Raw genomic sequence first — 21,186 nt, forward strand, 5'->3', positions numbered from 1 at the left:
AGTTCTAGTGAAAGAACAAGACATTTTAAACATTTCTGTGCAGTATTGGGAGGCCCTTTTCTGCTCCTCATGACTGTGCCTCCATGCACAAAGTAAGATCCATGAAGTCAGACCAACCTCAACCCCATCTAACACCTCTGGGATGAAGACCAGAGATTGTGAGCCTGGTCCTCTCCTCAAACATCAGTGTGTGACCTCACAAATGCTCTTCTTGATGAACAAACACAAATTCCCACAGATCCCTCCAAAATAATGTGTCAAGCCTTCCCAGAATAAGAGTGGGAACTGTTACTGCAGCAAAGGACCCCATACTAATGCCTATGGATTTGGAACGAGAGGTCATAACTGCTCCTTGTAGAGGTCATGTGGAGGTGTGCCAGTACTTTCAGCCATATCGTTTGTAATGGTGTGTATGTCTACACAAAAGGAATCTGTCACTACGTTTGCTACTTCATCTTGAGCAGAATAAAGAATGAAAAGAGACCCCGATTCCAATGATGTATCACTTAGATTACTGAATGCAGTTTTCAGATGTGGTATATAGCAGAGCTTAAGAAAGCTGTCCCTTTCCACACCGCAGTTCTATCTACATTGCATATTGACAGTGAGCTGCTCATCACAGGAAGGGGGTGTGGTCAGACCAGGGCTCATGTGAGCTGTAGTCCAGGCAATGATAATCTCCTGCTGATAAAACATTTGTTGCACTGAAACAGCACACAGCCAAAAAAGTGACATGTCCCTGAAATCTGTCCCTCAGTCGCTAACTCAAATTTCATAGCAAAAACCTGCTGACAGATTCCCTTTAACTGCATGTATACATTTCTGCGGAAAATACAGGAAAAAGGGGGCATGTGTAGTACATAGGGGGGAAAAAAATCATCTTTAAAAAAAAAAACTAACTTTTGTCGTCTTTTTTTAAATGTCTGATAGCAGGGACCGGCACAGTTTGCTACGCTATTTCATAAAGAGAAACAAAAAATGTAGGCAGATCATCGGACACTTCTGGCCCTTTCTGGGACAATAGTGTCATTTAACCTCCGTTTCTCAGCTTTGCCCATAGAGACAATGCTTCTGTAAGTAACACTCACATCCTGTATATACTCAGATTAAGAGCAGGAGCTTCCGCATACAATAGAATGTCACAACTCAAAGTGTAATGGAAACCGAGCCCCCGTGAATAGTAGAGCGTGAGTCATTGGTCATGTGTGGACTCGTGATGACGCTCCGCTTTCTAGAAACAATGTGTAGTGTCTCGGGGTTATGAAGGTGGAGTGAAGCCGCTCTGCTGTTTACTTCCCTCCTGTGCAACTCAGGAGACATCAGTCAGGAGCAGATACCCGGCTCATGGAAACCCCACTAACTGCCCAAAAATCTTACAACTATTAATATTCATGTTATGTACAATCTGTGCCAACCAATACAAGAAGTACAATGACAGATGTATTTCAGTGTATCTGGTGCAATGCTAGATCACCACATTATAGATACCCCTCCGAGACGCCTTTTCTGTGCCAATTTATGAACGTGATACTTGATGTTTGGTGAATCTTCAGGTAGAAGACAGTCTAAAGAGGTTTCAATAATTTGCAGACTCTCCAAGGGCGAGAATTTGCAATTAGTGCAACTTGCGTATCTACACCTTCCTGCATCTCCTCAGCAGGCCGCTCCTTCAGGTCAAGGAAAACCAACAGAAATTCTTAGCATGAGAGACAGAAGAGTAGACCAATTTTTTATTAGCAAAAAGAGTACAAGTCCTCTCTCTAAAGAGGCCATTTGCATATCCTGATTCCTGTTGAAATTTTGGCATCTGTACTATTTTGGGATGATTTTTCTTGCAAATCTCCCTTTGGATTTTGAGCCTGAACTTACTGTGCAGAATTATAGCCAAAACATGGGAGACGAGCTGCGGCCGGCAAAGGTGGGTCCGAGCGTGTGAGGAAGTCACAGGACACTGGAAGCTGCTTTCATCTGGCAGTAGTGTCCCCATTTCTGGGGAACATGCATTAACCATGTGGACAATGTATGGCACTAAGCAGGCAGCATGTCACACACTGTATAGAAAAGCAATGTATAGCCAGTATAAGAAAATAAAAACAAAGAATTGCGCTAGTAATACCCACATATAATCACTCTCTTAGTGGGAGGCAGGATTATTGTCTAGAGTTTCATATGTCTCCGTATAAGAACCTATATATCTCACTATAAAGAGAAAAACCACCCACATAAAACACTAACTTCATAGAAAACAGGGTTTCAAGTATAAACGTGTAAATATGTATATCTCACTACAACCAAGGAGCAAAACTTTTAAAAAAATGCAGCCAATCTTAATGTTGAATATACATTGGTGCGTCTCTCACCAAAGGAGGGGAATCGTACTGACCATTCAGGTTGTTGTTCAGACCATATGCGATGTGTGACAGTCTTGGATTCAGCACCTGGCAATTCCTCTCCTGATGAACTTTGATGAACTCCAATAGTGGTGAAAATAGTAAGTCCAAAAAATTGAGGAGTAATAATGGGTAAAAAATGATATGGTCACCTCTAATATACTAACGGGCGATGCTCCGGCCGGTAGCAATCGCCCAGTCTCCCCAGTGCTGCAATGTCCGTGGACAATGGAACATGCAGCGGGAGACGCGGTAAATGCCGGCAAGGTACAGGACCTTGCGTGACGTCACAGTCACGTGTTAGATCACGTGATCGGCAAAGTAAGACTGACAGAACTCGCATCCAATCCTACGCGTTTCGGAGGCTCACTGCCTCCTTCCTCAGGGATGTTTGCTGTCATTGAGGCGACACATATATACCCAGTCCATATAATGTATTGGACCTATTTATTGAAAGCAAATAATTCAATCTTGCTGTTTAAGCCATGTGGTCTAAGAGTGTTCATTTTAAATATCCACTCACTTTCTACTTTAGACATTTGTTCAATAAAATTTCCTTTTCTCCAGTTTTTCTTAACTATTCTAATACCAGTTACCGTAATACCACTAATAGAACCTCCATGATGTGTAAAAAAGTGATTGGAAAGAGGATGGCCAGTAAATTTATTGATAATATTACGAAGATGTTCAGCGATTCGTACCCACATTGGACGAATGGTTCTTTCAATATATAATTTGCCACATGGACAACTAAACCCATAAATAACCCCTTTAGTATTGCAATCAATAAAATCGGTGATTCTATTCTCAATCCCTTTATTAGTGATCATTTTTTGTTTTTTAGTGTTTAATTTTTTACATGCGATCGGCGCACCCTATCTTCAGCCAAAATCCGAAAAGTTTGATTTTGGCGCGCACGGCGCACCGTCAAAAGTGCGCAGCGCAGGTCAAAGCGCAACTAGCGCATGGCCTGCGCACGATCTGCGCACCCTATGCTAAAGATAGGGTGCGCCGATCGCAGGCGCCGCTGTGCGCTAGGAGGCGGCGCTACAAGCAAGGGGCGGGCACGCCGGGCAGAGAGCCGGCTCGGGGGCAGAGCTACCCCCGGCCGTGCGTGCGCTTAAAAAGCGCTAATGTGAAACCAGCCTAAGGAAATAAAAATTTTTGAATCCGTAGGTTTGTGGTATATTTGAGTCTGAACAGTGTTCCCCTCAATAAAAATCCTCAAATCTAAAAAATTTAACTCTTTATGGCTAATGTTTGCAGTGAAATTTAAAAAATAACAATTTTTATTTAAATCACTTAAAAATTCATTCAATAAAATATCACCCCCTGACCAAATGAAAAAAATATCGTCGATAAAACGACGCCATAATACCAAATTTGTCCGTAATTCACCTTCCATATAGATGGTCTCGAGTTCCCATTTTCCCACAAAGGTTGGCATAGCTAGGGGCAAACCTTGTACCCATAGCTGTGCCCCATTTCTGGGAGTAGTAGTTCGCCCCAAATTTAAAATAATTATGCGTTAAAATAAATTCAATACAATCCAGAATAAACTCCCTTTGTTCCTTAGGTATCACACTGTTCTTAGACATGAAGAACTCGACTGATTCACATCCTTTTTTATTTTGTATCACAGTGTACAGTGAGGTGATATCCAGAGTCCCCATGATGTAGTGATCCTGCCACACTACATTTTTCAAAATGTTCGGAAGGCAAATAATCTTGGTAATTTGATTGCACCTTCAATTCCAAGAATTTCAAACGGTAACAGTAATGGTGGTCAAAATCTCTTATGTGGTTTTTTCCCGTGTAGGAAATGTGGACCATGTAAAAAATTAAACACTAAAAAACAAAAAATGATCACTAATAAAGGGATTGAGAATAGAATCACCGATTTTATTGATTGCAATACTAAAGGGGTTATTTATGGGTTTAGTTGTCCATGTGGCAAATTATATATTGGAAGAACCATTCGTCCAATGTGGGTACGAATCGCTGAACATCTTCGTAATATTATCAATAAATTTACTGGCCATCCTCTTTCCAATCACTTTTTTACACATCATGGAGGTTCTATTAGTGGTATTACGGTAACTGGTATTAGAATAGTTAAGAAAAACTGGAGAAAAGGAAATTTTATTGAACAAATGTCTAAAGTAGAAAGTGAGTGGATATTTAAAATGAACACTCTTAGACCACATGGCTTAAACAGCAAGATTGAATTATTTGCTTTCAATAAATAGGTCCAATACATTATATGGACTGGGTATATATGTGTCGCCTCAATGACAGCAAACATCCCTGAGGAAGGAGGCAGTGAGCCTCCGAAACGCGTAGGATTGGTTGCGAGTTCTGTCAGTCTTACTTTGCCGATCACGTGATCTAACACGTGACTGTGACGTCACGCAAGGTCCTGTACCTTGCCGGCATTTACCGCGTCTCCCGCTGCATGTTCCATTGTCCACGGACATTGCAGCACTGGGGAGACTGGGCGATTGCTACCGGCCGGAGCATCGCCCGTTAGTATATTAGAGGTGACCATATCATTTTTTACCCATTATTACTCCTCAATTTTTTGGACTTACTATTTTCACCACTATTGGAGTTCATCAAAGTTCATCAGGAGAGGAATTGCCAGGTGCTGAATCCAAGACTGTCACACATCGCATATGGTCTGAACAACAACCTGAATGGTCAGTACGATTCCCCTCCTTTGGTGAGAGACGCACCAATGTATATTCAACATTAAGATTGGCTGCATTTTTTTTAAAAGTTTTGCTCCTTGGTTGTAGTGAGATATACATATTTACACGTTTATACTTGAAACCCTGTTTTCTATGAAGTTAGTGTTTTATGTGGGTGGTTTTTCTCTTTATAGTGAGATATATAGGTTCTTATACGGAGACATATGAAACTCTAGACAATAATCCTGCCTCCCACTAAGAGAGTGATTATATGTGGGTATTACTAGCGCAATTCTTTGTTTTTATTTTAATTGTTTTAACATTCAGACAAAATAGTGGCAGTGTCTGCTAATTTGCAGCTGTTATACCCTCACGCAGCGCCATTGGCTGTTAAATATTAGTATAAGAAAATACATAGCTCCAACAATAAAGAAGCACTCCTCCTCCTCCTCCCCTTAATATATTGCAGCCATCATATTATATGGCACTGTGTTCTTACAATTGCTCATTTTGCCTTCTAATTAATCCTTCTGTTTTCCATTAGGTCTATGACATCATGGGATTAAAAAATAACTGAATCCTTCTAAGCTTTATGTCTCTTTTGCCTGCATGTGTCTAAATGGATCATATGTAATATCTTCATCACTGACTCCACCCAGTACAGGACGGCACTGAGCGCGTGAGGCATCACCAGTGTGACTCCACTCAGTACAGGACGGCACTGAGTACGTGAGGCATCACCAGTGTGACTCCACCCAGTACAGGACGGCACTGAGCGTGTGACATCTCCATCACCAGTGTGACTCCACTCAGTACAGGACGGCACTGAGTACGTGAGGCATCACCAGTGTGACTCCACCCAGTACAGGACGGCACTGAGCGCGTGAGGCATCACCATCACCAGTGTGACTCCACCCAGTACAGGACGGCACTGAGCGTGTGACATCTCCATCACCAGTGTGACTCCACCCAGTACAGGACGGCACTGAGCGCGTGAGGCATCACCATTACCAGTGTGACTCCACCCAGTACAGGACGGCACTGAGCGTGTGACATCTCCATCACCAGTGTGACTTTACCCAGTACAGGACGGCACTGAGCATGTATGGCATCTTCATCATCAGTGACTCCACCCAGTACAGGACGGCACAGAGGTGGTGTGGCATCAGTGTGACTCCACCCAGTACAGGACGACACTGAGCACGTGAGGTATCTTCATCATGACTGACTCCACCCAGTACAGGACGGCACAGAGAAGGTGTGGCATCATCAGTGTGACTCCACCCAGTACAGGACAGCACTGAGCATGTGTGGCATCTTCATCCAGCACAGGACGGCACTGAGCATGTGAGGCACCTTCACCAGTGTGACTCAACCCAGTACAGACGACACTGAGCACGTGAGGCATCTTCATCATCAGTGTGGCTCCACCCAGCACAGTACGCCACTGAGCACATGTGGTATGTTCATCATCAGTGTGACTCCACCCAGTACAGGACGGCATTGAGCACATTGGGCATCACCTTCATCAGTGTGACTCCACTCAGTACAGGACGGCACTGAGCACGTGAGGCATCTTCATCATCACTGTGACTCCACCCAGTACAGGACGGCACTGAGCACGTGAGGCATCTTCATCATCACTGTGACTCCACCCAGTACAGGACGGCACTGAGTACGTGAGGCATCTTCATCATCACTGTGACTCCACCCAGTACAGGACGGCACTGAGCACGTGAGGCATCTTCATCATCAGTGTGGATCCACCCAGTACAGGACGGCACTGAGCGCGTGAGGCATCTTCATCATCACTGTGGCTCCACCCAGCATGTGTGGCTCTTGTGCTGGCTGAGATAACAGTGTAGCAGGTGTGATGCAGTCTCTTCACAAGTACACAAATAGCACAAGCCATGACTCTCTTCTCATGATCTAACAGTAAGACCATTAGCAAAAATTCTGCAAGTCTTTGCAAACCCCTTTAAGCATTTATGTTATCAGTTGACACATACATGACATTGCAGACAGGACAGTCCTGTAACTAATGAAAGCTGCCAGTACTAGAAACTGGATCCAGCACTGCGGCCTTTGTGTGCCTTCACAACAGAGCCTTCCCTTGATGTGACCTTATGTAAAAATGCAGGAATTTTCAGACGTAATAAAAGCTGGCAAACTGCAGCCCGAATCCAGCAACTGGTGATCCAACCAGGTCACATAACTGGGACAGATTATATACAAGGGAGAGCAGTCTAAAGAAGAACACGAACAGAAGAAAACATTACAGGAGGCAGAGAGCATTGGAGATCTATGGGGACCCCACTCTAGGGATCCACTTCTGATGCCATTGGAGGTTCACTCCTGGCTATTTAAAAAAGAGGAAAAACTTGGAACAAAATCTTCTACGTGTGATTGTACTCTTCTACTAATGCCACTTGGCACCAATACCAATGACTGGGGAGTCAACGTGCTTTTAACTTGGGGCTCACTTTTCTAGTGCCAGAGGTGCCATAAACCAGCGCAGGGATCCACTTTGGCAACATTTTGTAAGAAAAGGGAAGAAAGACATAACCATAAAAATCTTTTTTAATATGCAGAAAAATCCCTTTGTGCCGCGTACATTTCCCTCTTCTAATAAAATATTCCTAAAAATTAAACAGAAGGCGATGCAACACTCCAGTAAGGGAACATTCACACCTCAGTTTTTCCCTATCCATGTGCAGTTTTATACCGGTCAGTTTAACCCCTTTACTCCCAAGGCTGGTTTGCATGTTAATTACCAGGCCAATTTTTACAATTCTGACCACTGTACCTTTATGAGGTTATAACTCTGAAACGCTTCCATGGATCCCGGTGATTCTGACATTGTTTTCTCGTGACATATTGTACTTCATGTTAGTGGTAAAATTTCATTCAAATAACTTGGGTTTATTTGGGAAAAAACAGAAATTTGGCAAAAATTTCGCAATTTTCCAACTTTGAATTTTTATGCCCTTAAATCACAGAGATATGGCACACAAAAAACTTATAAGTAACATTTTCCACATGTTTACATTACATCAGCACAATTTGGGAACCAAATTTTTTTTTGTTACGAAGTTATAAGGGTTAAAAGTTGACCAGCGATTTCTCATTTTTGCAACACCATTTTATTTTTAGGGACCACATCACATTTGAAGTTATTTTGAGGGGTCTATATGATAGAAAATACCCCCAAAAAACTGCACCCCTCATGTGCTCAAAACCACATTCAATAAGTTTATTAACCCTTCAGGTGCTTCACAGGAATCTTTTGAATGTTTAAAAAAAATGAACATTTAACTTTTTTTCACAAAATAAAAAATACTTCAGGTTCTATTTTTTTTTTTTTACCAAGGGTAACAGGAGAAATTGGACTGCAAAAGTTATTGTGCAATTTGTCCTGAGTAAGCCGATACCTGATATGTGGGGGTGAACCACTGTTTGGGCGCATGGCAGAGCTCAGAAGGGAAGGAGCGCCGTTTGACTTATTCACTGCAAAATTGGCTGGAATTCAGATCGGATGCCATGTTAAGTTTGGAGAGCCCCTGATGTGCCTAAACAGTGGAAACCCCCCCACAAGTGACCCCAATTTGGAAACTAGACCCCCCAAGGAACTTATCTAGATATGTAGTGAGCACTTTGAACCCCCAAGGGCTTCACAGAAGTTTATAACGTACAGTCGTACAAATAAAAGATAATTTTTTCCACAAAAATGATCTTTTCACCCCTAATTTTTATTTTCCCAAGGGTAACAGGACCCCAAAAGCTATCATGCAATTTGTCCTGAGTACGCTTATACCCCACATGTGGGGGTAAACCACTATTTGGGCGCATGGCAGAGCTCGGAATCACCGGGATCCATGGAAGCGTTCCAGAGTTATGACCTCATAAAGGTACAGTGGTCAGAATTGTAAAAATTGGCCCGGTCATGAACGTGCAAACCACCCTTGGGGGTGAAGGGGTTAAAGGAACTTTGAACTCAGGATATGCACCATTTTCATCCATTTCTATGAAAATCCACTATTTAAGTCCAAATTCGTAGGTCCATCATTTGGCCGACAGCAATCTGTCGACACCCATACGCAGGAGAGCCCCCCCATACGCAGGAGAGCCCCCCCATACGCAGGAGAGCCCCCATACGCAGGAGAGCCCCCGTGTTCTCTCTGAGATGACAACCAACATACATCTCTGCCAGCAATTTACCTGTGGGAGAACAAAACGATCATCAGTCTTAAAACGACAATGCCCACTCAACAAGTCCTCCGATGATCAGGTGGCTGGTGCCACCATAAACAGAGTGTCGGCCAAACCCATCCCTCTTAGCGGGTTCAGCCAACATTAATCTAATGTATATTGGGGGCATAAGAAAAGTCCAATGTCGGGTCCCGATGTATAATGTGGTCTTAAGAGTTGAGTTTGCACCTTTCCCAGCAGATGCCGTCTGTGTTACACAGCCATCATCTGCATTCAAGGGTATGTGCAATGTCTCATGTTTTTGAGCTTCCAAAGATGGAAAGAGGATAAAAGAAATGACCTAACCAATCATCCGGCACCAGCCGCTCACTAAAAATTACCAAAAAAGACGCCAACAAGTTCTGAAGAGTGCTCCTCCTGAAAAGGACATTGTGGGCATATACATTAACATCAGCAAGCGGAGCTGCTGTTAACCACTTAAATGCCTCTGTCAATTAGACACAAGAAAAATTAAGGTTCTTTTGGGAAATGAAGAAAAACGGAAGTAAATGTGTCAATATTATTTGTTTTCTTATCCCACAAGTAACTCCAAAAGATCAAATAAAGGCTGACAAGTCCGAAGGTGCCCATTCAGACAACAGCTTTCTCTTTCCCAACCTGCCACCCCCATATACATAAATGCTCCCCAGAGCTTTCATGCACTCTTAGGCCTGTTGCACACTTCAGTTTTTTGTGTCAGTTAAAATCCGTCAAAAAGGCGGAAAGCGGATTCGTTCTTTTTGACGGATCTGCCGAATGAAGAATTTTAAAGGAGAGAGAGAGCGAGAGCGAGCGAGATATTTTTTTTTTCTGTCCGCCAGAAATGATTTCAGGGTTAAATTTCCGCCTGACATCATTCCTCCGGGCATGCGCACTATAAAAATGCGGATCCTTCAGCACAAAAAAACTTTACATGGTCCGTCGAGGCATCTCGGCGGACGCAAAAAAATTGACGGATCCAACGGATGGCCATCCGTCAAGATCCTCCGGTAATGCAAATCAATGCGGAAAAAAACGGATCCGCCCAAAAAAAGGCGGATCCGTTTTTTTTTTTAGCAAAAACGGCGGATTTTGACTGATAGTCAAAAACGGAAGTGTGAAACAGGCCTTAGGGTGTGTGCACACGCTGCGGAATCTGCTGCGGATTCATCCGCGCGGATTTTGCAAAATCCCCAGATAAATCCGCAGGTCAAAAGACCTGCGGTTTATCTGCGGATTATCCTGCGGTTTCACCATCTCCACAATGGAGGAGATGGGAATCCGCAGAAAGAATTGATATCAATTCTTTCTGCGGTTTAAAACCGCAGATAATCTGCGCGGAAAATTCTGCAGTGTCTGCACAGCGGTTTCCATTTCCCATAGGGAATAATGGTACTGATCCGCAGCGTGTGCACTCCCCCTTATTGGAGAGTCTGGAGAGTCATCTGATATGTCTGCCAATGCTAATCTCTGCATCACTGACACATCATCTATCAAGAAAAAGATTTCTCGATCCCATCAAAATTGCCATGTTTAAATAATCAAAACTCAAGATAAAAATGTAGTAAGCATAGTAGTATACCCTGCAGTAAATAAACAGCAATAGTGCATTAAAACAATATAGGGTGCTTAGATGACATAAAAAAAATTTTAATCTAATTTAATAGCCATCGCATCACATCATGGTTACCCTAATCGGGATACTCCTAACCTCTAATATTAAAACCTCACCATTTGACAAGTCAATGCGGATAATAAGGTCTGAGAAGGACTGAGCCCCGGTGAATGAACACCCAGACATGGGAAAATATAGCAGCAATGTGCAGCTCAAAGAAAAGGGAGGTCACACCTTTATATGCACTGTGTGTGCAAACAAACAAAAAAAAAAACGAAATAAATAAATTGGATTACATGTAGGTATGCATGCAGTGAGTAAACGCATGTTCACACTGGCCACTAACAAGACAAAACCCATGATAAGCACTGCAGTAAATAAACAGCGGCAGAGCATGAAAAAAAATATAGGGTGCTTAGTTGACATAATTGTGATTAAAAAAAACCATAAAAGCCATCTCACCACGTCATGGTGACCCTATTCGGGTTCAAATAATCCTATGAAATTCTTGAATTCACCTGACCTACAGGTGTTCACACATAATGGTAGTGTAGAAAGTGACATGTTTTATTACAGTTTTTGGCCATTACCTCCAACGTTGACTAAAAACAACATGACACCCAGGACTAAAGGCCCCTTTACATTTAGCGATGCACCAGCGATCCCGACAACGAAAAGACCCGGTCAGGATCGCTGGTGCATCGCTAAATGGTCGCTAGTGAGCTGCCACACAGAAAGACCTCACAGCGATGCAGCAGCGATACAGCGGACGATACTTTCAGACGCGGCGATCCTGACGTCCTCCCGTCCGCGTCCACGCGTCGCTCGTCGGCGCCAGCAGGAAGCACCCGATGAGAAATAGAGCTGCGCGATCAGCGATATCCAGCGGGGGAGCCGGTCGGAGGTAAGTATCACACATAGCGATATCGCTGCTGCGCCACCAAATCAGTGATGCTTTAGCGATATCGCTATGTGTAAAACCCCCTTAACTCATGGCTGCTGAGCTGTCTGGATAAACCCAGAGTTCAAACGCAAGCAGTGATAGCACGCACTGCCCCCGGCGTCCCACAGCACTGCCCCCGGCGTCCCGCCCTGGTGCCACAGCACTGCCCCCGGCGGCCCGCCCTGGTGCCACAGCACTGCCCCCGGCGGCCCGCCCTGGTGCCACAGCACTGCCCCCGGCGGCCCGCCCTGGTGCCACAGCACTGCCCCTGGCGGCCCGCCCTGGTGCCACAGCACTGCCCCTGGCGGCCCGCCCTGGTGCCACAGCACTACCCCCGGCGGCTCACCCTGGTGCCACAGCACTGACCCCGGTGGCCCGCCCTGGTGCCACAGCACTGCCCACATAGAAAAGCACGTCATAACATTCACACCACATCACCTCCACTATACATGGATTCATGCAAACCAGAAAAAAAAAAAAACAATTTTGTAAAACTTGCAAGACGTTTGGGGCAGTCACATTGAATCCACAGGGTTCTTTGTAGGAAGTTCTCATTCTCACCACACATCTCATTTATTAAAGGGGTTGTCCTCCACTCAATTTTATATTAGAATCCGACCCAGAGTGGTGTTTAAAAATCTCGCAGTAAGGCTACATTCCCAAGATGGGTGTTTGATGTTGCAAATTTCCTGTACCAATTTTTGGCTACTTGCGTTTCTTCAATACATTTGGGTGCATTTTTTTACATGGGTTTTTATTGCTTTTGATGCTGCTTTATTGTTGGTGTCATGTTTTAAATAAAGTGGCTTTGTTTTTGATGCTTACTGATATTTTGCATCTGTAAAACTTTTTTGATACAATTATGTACAGATTACATGGGTTTTTTTATATCGTGATTTTCCACATCTAATGCAATTCTATTAGGAAAATCCAAACTCGACGTACCCAGATGAGAAATTTACATTGTAACACGCCCCACAGGTCAGTTTACGCCGAGTAAAAAAAGAAGCACAGTGGGCATGAGATTTCTATTAATCCCATCCACTTTGTTGGAAATATAAGGGTGTGTGCACACGCTGTGGAATGCTCTGCAGATTTGGCCGCGCGGATTTTGTAAAATCCGCAGGAAAATCTGCAGGTCAAAAGACCTGCGGTTTTACCTGCGGATTGGCCTGTGGTTTTTCATCCATGGAGATGGCAAACCGCAGCGGAATCCGCAGAAAGAATTGACATGTCAATTCTTTCTGCGGTTTTGAAACCGCAGCAAATCCACGTCGAAAATTCCGCAGCGTCTGCACAGCGTTTTTTTTTCCCCATAAGTTAGAATGCTACTGTACACCGCAGCAACAACTGCTGCGGATCCGCAGCGGCTGGATCCGTAGCAGAATCTGCAGCGTGCACACACCCTAAGACGTTGTGCACATGGCATCTTGTCCGCCTGGAACCTGGGCGGAACAAAAACAAACAAAAAAAAAAAAAAACGCTAGCAGCGAAGCCACTCAAAAGTCATCCAAAAAGACACTTCCGAAAAATGCCGGCCGTAGCTTCCGCTTCAAAAACGATTCTGAGACAGGCGAGCACATGCCCCAAGGATATGTTCACACTGCTTCTGTTGTGGATTTTTGGGCACTTTTTTTTATAGCCAATTTTGTGTTTTGGGGGACTTTTTCCCTAATGATTTAGCAAATAAATGCAAAGCCCCCCACCCCTCCCACATCCCCAAGCAGAAACGCCTCAAGAGCTGACGTCACGTCTTTGCTTCTCAGTGTGAACACACCCTATGCACACATGACCTACGATGATTTTTGTCAAACAGACTTTTCTAAAAGCAATTCACCCCTAAGAAAAAAAATATCCACCCGGGCTGTGCTTACTCAGCGATCAGGTGCGAATGCGAACTAAAAAGTAACGGCAGGGGACACGAAAAATTACACAGTCAGATCCTTCAGAGTGATCGCTCTGGCAATAAGAGACACATAGAACACTCTCCATCACAAGGACCTTTCCTCTAGTTGGATCTCGCCAATATGTCAGCGTTAGTAAATACAGAAGCCTCCGGGGCTGTGCTACATTAGGCTCCGATAAGCAAGCAGAAGCCCACCGGCTGATGGACTCCATAAGGGTCACTTGTGTTGGAGCATTAATCGGCTGGATAAGTGGATTCCTGCAATGTTCAGCTGTCATACACTGCCTGCGTTATCGTAACCAAGGGTCAGATAATCGGTGCACTCTGGAGCAGTGTGTGGCTGCACAGACCTTATCCATACAATGCCTCTGGATGTGGAGTATCTACCAGGGCTGAGGAGTCGGAGCTGGTGTCAGGAGTCCACGTCCTGCCCAGAAACCCGCGCATAGGCGCCAACAGATAATTCTGCCATTCACATGCAGTACAGATCTGTAATCCATCATCCAAACAATGTAATCTCAAGCATTGTTATACATTTAACGCCTTTATTTACCAATGGGATCTGTGATACCTGTGGTCTGAGTACTGGGGTGGGCTTCCCTCACTGCTAGGACCTCCAGGGATCAGGGCAGCAGAAATCACTGCACAGAGGAGCAAGGACTCTGAGGCTCCAATGTCCATGGGGCTGTTGGACTCAGTAAGGGTATATTACCACTGTAGTATTTCTCTGCCATTTGTTTTTTAAATTGATCCTTTTATTTTTGAGCCCACAAAACCAGACACCGTCATCTGATCAATAATGAGGTATTACAGACTGATCCGCCCTGTAGAGACATTGCTTCTAGGGCAGAATAATCCTATATACACACACCAAGCGGAGGCCTAAAATATACATCAGCCACCAGCTCTAATTTGGTATCCTATATAAAGCTGGTCAGATAAATAAAAAGTTATGTTCAACAGAAGCGATCAGCGGGTTTGGCTATATGTTAGAGCAGCATGACGTAGGTGCAGAGACCCCGATTCCAGTGATGTCTCACATACTGGTCTGTGTATTGCTGTTTCAATACAATCAAAGTTTTAACAGAAGGAGATAACACTACATGACTAGGTATCTTGTGCATCCAAGTCTCCTGTTATGTAACCCCGACCACACCACTAATTAGCAGCTTTCTGCCTATGCACAGTGAACACAGAAAGCAGCCAATCAATGATGGTGTGGACAAGGTTATACAGAATTATGAGCACTGCTTCATGTGCAACAAAGCAAACAGGGATTGTATGAAAAAGACAGAATGCAGCATAGCAAGAGACATCGCTGGAATCAAGGTCTCAACCCCTACATTATGCTGCTCTCAGATTATGCAGCAAAAACCTGGCGACAGAATCACTTTAAAGGTTTTTCTCTCTACAACTCCGTGTATGTGCACACAACGTCTTTCGTTCAGAGTCTGCACTGAAAAAGTGATGCCTAAAAGCTCAAAGGAATGAATATATGCCCTTCTACATAAATATAACTTACTGTGCACATGACTGGACTTTTAACCCCTTAGTGATCGGGCCAAGCTTTTTTATATCAGACCAGAGTCACTTTATGCAGTAATAACTCTAAAATGCTTCAACAAATCCCAGCGATTTTGAGATTTTCGTGGCGCATTACACTTTATAATGGTAAACTTAGGTCAATATTTTTTATAAATAAATGCAAAACATATCAGAAATTTGACAAAAAGTGTTACAAAATTAGCAGTTTCAAACTTTGAATGATTATCCCTTTAATTCAGTCATACCATAGAAAAACATTAACAAATAACATTTCCCACACATCTGCTTCACATCGGCACCACTTGTAAGATGTTTTTTTATTTTGTTAGCATTTTAGGAGCTTGAAAAATGGAGCAGCAATTTTTCATTTTTTTCAAGGAAATTTACAAAACCTATTTTTGTCGGGACCTATCCAGGTTTGTTATGACTTTGGAAGGTCCCATATATTGGAAAAACCCCAAAAGTAATACCATTTTAAAAACAGCACCACACACACACACACACACACACACTAAAAACTGCTGTCAGGTAGTTTATTAACCCTTCAAGTGATTTTCAAGAATTAATGCAAAGTGACATAACAGGAATAAAAAAAATGTATTTTTACCACCTAAATGTCCCGAACTTCTGAACAGGCCGCTATAGCCGGGAGACTCTAAAGCCGCTATTTAGTCGTGAATTGCCATCGCAAACATCAGGACCACACAATCATGATCTCAGGGTGCCAATGGGGATAAAGAGGGAGCCCCAACACTTATATGATATAGTCACTATTGACAGCAGCAACTAAGGGGTTAAACAGATATGGACGGTGACAACACTGATCTTGGCTGATGTAGCCAGTTGTCAGCTATAGTGGACAGCTGCTGGATTGTCACCTGTATGGGGATGATATTCTCTTATATCTCGGGTCAGGAAAAAGACGTATTGGCCGTCATTAAGGGGTTAAAGCTCCACTCTGGCGTTTCAGGGTTTTTTCACTGATGGAGTGGTGCTTTAAACGCAAGTCACCTACCCCCCGGTCCTATACTCACCCCCGGTGTTTTCACCGTTTTTCAGGGCCACTCCAGTTCCACGATGTGAGCGCAGATTCTGATTGGCTGCAAGGTCAGACGTTGCGTCACAAGCTCTCAACGCAAGTGGATGAGAGACAGAACCAGGAAGAAATCGCACGGCCAATTCTTCAGGAACACGCTCCATACTTTACAATTCCATCCTGAGAAGGCTCAAAAAGGCACCTGAAAACGTCTGGGCAGCTTTTCAAGCATTTTGCAAAAAGTGGATTTTTTTTGTTATTTAATGGAGTGGGGAAAAAACAACAAAATGCTGAAAGAAGGTTCAGCAAAAAAAAAAATGTCAGTGTTCCCTAAAGAGTCTTCCTCTTGAAAAAATTCCCCGCCTCAAACAAGACGCAGCCTGCACATACCCTGATCCTGGATTGGCCAAGGTGGGTTCAAAATGGAACTAGACCTTCAATAAACTCAATATTACCGGTGATTACAAGAAACTGTATGATGTGTCTCATCAGAGAAAGGAGTTTCCAGCCAGCATTCCTCATCCCTGCCTCCTGAACTTATCATACTCGTCCAAAGCGCTGCCGTCTATTGTACGCAGGCGAATCCTCTGCGCTCACTGAACCGTGCGGACTCACAGCGTCCAATACATTCTACTGATGCGATTTCTGTTTGAGACCGGCGTCAGAGTCCGCGGGTGATCCGCAGGCGGCCATGCACATAGTGGACACGGGATTCTTGGAAATACCATCCTCTACACTGTCACAGCTGAGTGGTTGCACCCCCACGGATCAGACCTATCCTAAGAATAGCCCAAAATCATTAAAGCTGTGGACAACCCCTTTAACGAATTTGGGCTGCACAAGCGTCAACTAAAATCTACTCCAGGTACGAGCTGCCGTAGATTTTGGTGAATCTGTCGAGTCCTAGCTGTCATGTCCCCTAGAAAAGAGGCAGGGCAATAATGCAGCAGAACATCTGTGACAAAACTAACTTTATAGAAAATTACATATCTAAAAAAAAAAAAAAAAAGTCATATGAACCAATATTGCATTAACAAAAACTACAACTCTGCACAGAAACAACAAAAAAAGCCTTCATACATCCACAACGATGGAAACGCTAAAAAAAAAAAAAAATTAACAAAGGGATAAAATGTATCGATCTCTGAAAATGGCGACACTATGTACCATCATTTTCTCCATTACAAAAATCAGAACTAAAGTTATAATATTAATAATAATAATAATAATAATAATAATAATAATAATAATAAAAGTGACACCCATACACATTTGGTATCTCTGCAGTCGCACTGACCTGGAGAGTCCAGACTGCCTGATCATCATCACTGCACAATTAATGCCATAAGGCTCTTTTAACACTGCATTCTGGCACCCGTTCTTTGGACCCCTTGGTGCTTAAAGGGAATCTGTCACCTCATTTTTGGGCTATGAGATGCGGTCACCGCCATCAGGGGCTTATCTACAGCACTCTGTAGCGCTGTATATAAGCCCCCAATGTAATCTGAAAGATAAGAAAAACAAGTATTATACTCACCCGGGGGGCGCGGTCCGGCACCTCTCATCTTCTAGCGATGACGTCCTCCTCCTTACTTCTCCCTCGGCTCCTGCGCAGGCGCACTATATCTGCCCTGTTGAGGGCAGAGTAGAGTACTGAAGTGCGCAAGCGCCAGACCTCTCTGACCTCTCCCGGCGCCTGCACACTGCAGTACTTTTTGAGGTGATTGATTCCCTTTAAGTAACTTCCCCCTGGCAAAACGGGATTCAGGCGCATGTGCCGACAGGGCCATACACTACAATGGTGCAGACGGACTGAGCATGCACTCTGTCATGCATCATGTTCGGGCATATATGCCTACTGGAGACGGACACTCAGACGCAGTCTACTAGGGTGTGAAAGTCCCCCAAGAGAAGACCAATATCATAATATGAATGGCATTATCCAAAATTATACAGTGCCTACAAGTAGTATTCAACCCCCTGCAGACTTAGCAGGTTTACACATTCGGAATTAACTTGGCATTGTGACATTTGGACTGTAGATCAGCCTGGAAGTGTGAAATGCACTGCAGCAAAAAAGAATGTTATTTCTTTGTTTAATTTTTTTTTAAATTGTGAAAAGTTTATTCAGAGGGTCATTTATTATTCAACCCCTCAAACCACCAGAATTCTGTTTGGTTCCCCTAAAGTATTAAGAAGTATTTCAGGCACAAAGAACAATGAGCTTCACATGTTTGGATTAATTATCTCTTTTTCCAGCCTTTTCTGACTATTTAAGACCCTCCCCAAACTTGTGAACAGCACTCATACATGGTCAACATGGGAAAGACAAAGGAGCATTCCAAGGCCATCAGAGACAAGATCGTGGAGGGTCACAAGGCTGGCAAGGGGTACAAAACCCTTTCCAAGGAGTTGGGCCTACCTGTCTCCACTGTTGGGAGCATCATCCGGAAGTGGAAGGCTTATGGAACTACTGTTAGCCTTCCACGGCCTCGACAGCCTTTGAAAGTTTCCTCCCGTGCCGAGGCCAGGCTTGTCCGAAGAGTCACGGCTAACCCAAGGACAACAAGGAAGGAGCTCCGGGAAGATCTCATGGCAGTGGGGACATTGGTTTCAGTCAATACCATAAGTAACGTACTCCACCGCAATGGTCTCCGTTCCAGACGAGCCCGTAAGATACCTTTACTTTCAAAGCGTCATGTCAAGGCTCGTCTACAGTTTGCTCATGATCACTTGGAGGACTCTGAGACAGACTGGTTCAAGGTTCTCTGGTCTGATGAGACCAAGATCGAGATCTTTGGTGCCAACCACACACGTGACGTTTGGAGACTGGATGGCACTGCATACGACCCCAAGAATACCATCCCTACAGTCAAGCATGGTGGTGGCAGCATCATGCTGTGGGGCTGTTTCTCAGCCAAGGGGCCTGGCCATCTGGTCCGCATCCATGGGAAGATGGATAGCACGGCCTACCTGGAGATTTTGGCCAAGAACCTCCGCTCCTCCATCAAGGATCTTAAGATGGGTCGTCATTTCATCTTTCAACAAGACAACGACCCAAAGCACACAGCCAAGAAAACCAAGGCCTGGTTCAAGAGGCAAAAAATCAAGGTGTTGGAGTGGCCTAGTCAGTCTCCTGACCTTAACCCAATTGAAAACTTGTGGAAGGAGCTCAAGATTAAAGTCCACATGAGACACTCAAAGAACCTAGATAACTTGGAGAAGATCTGCATGGAGGAGTGGGCCAAGATAACTCCAGAGACCTGTGCCGGCCTGATCAGGTCTTATAAAAGACGATTATTAGCTGTAATTGCAAACAAGGGTTATTCCACAAAATATTAAACCTAGGGGTTGAATAATAATTGACCCACACTTGTATGTTTAAAATTTATTAAAATTTAACTGAGCAACATAACTTTTTGGTTTGTAAGATTTATGCATCTGTTAATAAATCCTGCTCTTGTGTGAAGTTTGAAGGCTCTAACTTATTTGCATCTTATCAAACCTGCTAAATCTGCAGGGGGTTGAATACTACTTGTAGGCACTGTAACTTCAAGCAACAAACAAGTCCTCATACAGCTATGGAAAAATGAGGGAGAGGGTGATCAAAGCACAAAAACGAAAATGACACGTGATGAGCTGCAAGGGCAGCACAGATCATCTCTTATAGTCAATAAGACGACGTCCAGCAGATGAAGCATAACCAGACAAGGCGCCTGCGCCGCTGGCACCGGACGTGGTGTCACCAGACAAGGCGCCTGCGCCGCTGGCACCGGACGTGGTGTCACCAGACAAGGCGCCTGCGCCGCTGGCACCGGACGTGGTGTCACCAGACAAGGCGCCTGCGCCGCTGGCACCGGACGTGGTGTAACCAGACAAGGCGCCTCCGCCGCTGGCACCGGACGTGGTGTCCCAAGACAAGGCGCCTCCGCCGCTGGCACCGGACGTGGTGTCCCAAGACAAGGCGCCTCCGCCGCTGGCACCGGACGTGGTGTCACCAGACAAGGCGCCTCCGCCGCTGGCACCAGCATTACATCCCAATCCATAACATCTGTATAAGTGAGAGACCCCCTGCCAGCCCAGTGCGCTATCAGGGCATACTGGGAGTTGTAGTTCCACCACTGTTGCAAGGCTGCAGGTTTCTGACCTTCCATAAGATACATAATGGACGGATGAGGCTCACCACACCCCGCCTGCACCGTACGAGGAGCAGTGCACAGGATACACCAGCGCCCCATATCTCCGGAGCTGCTGCAGCCATTCGGAGCGGGAGAAGTTTACAAAGTTGCCTCAAAGTTCCCTGAGCGGGAGGCGGGGGGTCGTCCTCTTACCGGCGCTGCGGACCACTCTCCACGGTCCCGGGGGCTTCACTACCGGAGACATCTCTGTTCTGCCGAACGCGCTCTCTCTCCTGCCTGTCACTCAGCTCCGCCACCGGGGCAGCAAGTGGGCGGGGCGTAGATGAGGGCGGGGCTACACACGGTAGCGCTCTCTCTCTCCATCCCGACCGCCATCTTGGAGGAGAATGAGAGAGTATAGGCTGCTATTGTACAGGCTGCCTGTTATGGCGGCAGCTAGTCACGAAATCGTCTGTAGCAACCACTACACTAGACACAAAAGTGAAATAAATATATTCCCAACATTGCCAGTGTTAGTGTAGCCTCTAGGTCTCTTGGTGGTAGCCGCCTCAGCTATGCTCTCATTATCACTCATCGTCTGTGGGACGGCTGGAGACAGCCAAACACCATGTATCGCGGACTCCGACTGTCCCACAGACAATGTGTGCTAGCGGATCCTGCACCACTGCGACACTGACTCTGCACCACTGCGACCC

The 21,186-nt window shown here is 44.8% G+C and overlaps 1 protein-coding gene across 2 annotated transcripts in view; it reads right to left on the reverse strand.

The window, feature by feature from the left end:
* LOC141075841 (RELT-like protein 1) overlaps positions 1-20,865 on the reverse strand; it is a 41,942-nt gene extending 21,077 nt beyond the window's left edge. The window contains exon 1 of one of the 2 annotated variants that reach the window (XM_073562990.1): positions 20,684-20,865. In XM_073562990.1, coding sequence (XP_073419091.1) covers positions 20,684-20,735 — 52 coding nt within the window. In that variant the 5' untranslated portion in view covers positions 20,736-20,865. Of the gene's footprint in view, positions 1-20,535; positions 20,616-20,683 lie in introns of those variants that run through there. The other variant, XM_073562989.1, reaches the window with a different exon arrangement.
* Positions 20,866-21,186: the final 321 nt, after the last annotated feature.

Source organism: Dendrobates tinctorius, unplaced genomic scaffold (assembly GCF_039654945.1).
Source record: "Dendrobates tinctorius isolate UK_male_01 unplaced genomic scaffold, ASM3965494v1 ptg000376l, whole genome shotgun sequence".
Lineage (NCBI taxonomy): Eukaryota > Metazoa > Chordata > Amphibia > Anura > Dendrobatidae > Dendrobates > Dendrobates tinctorius.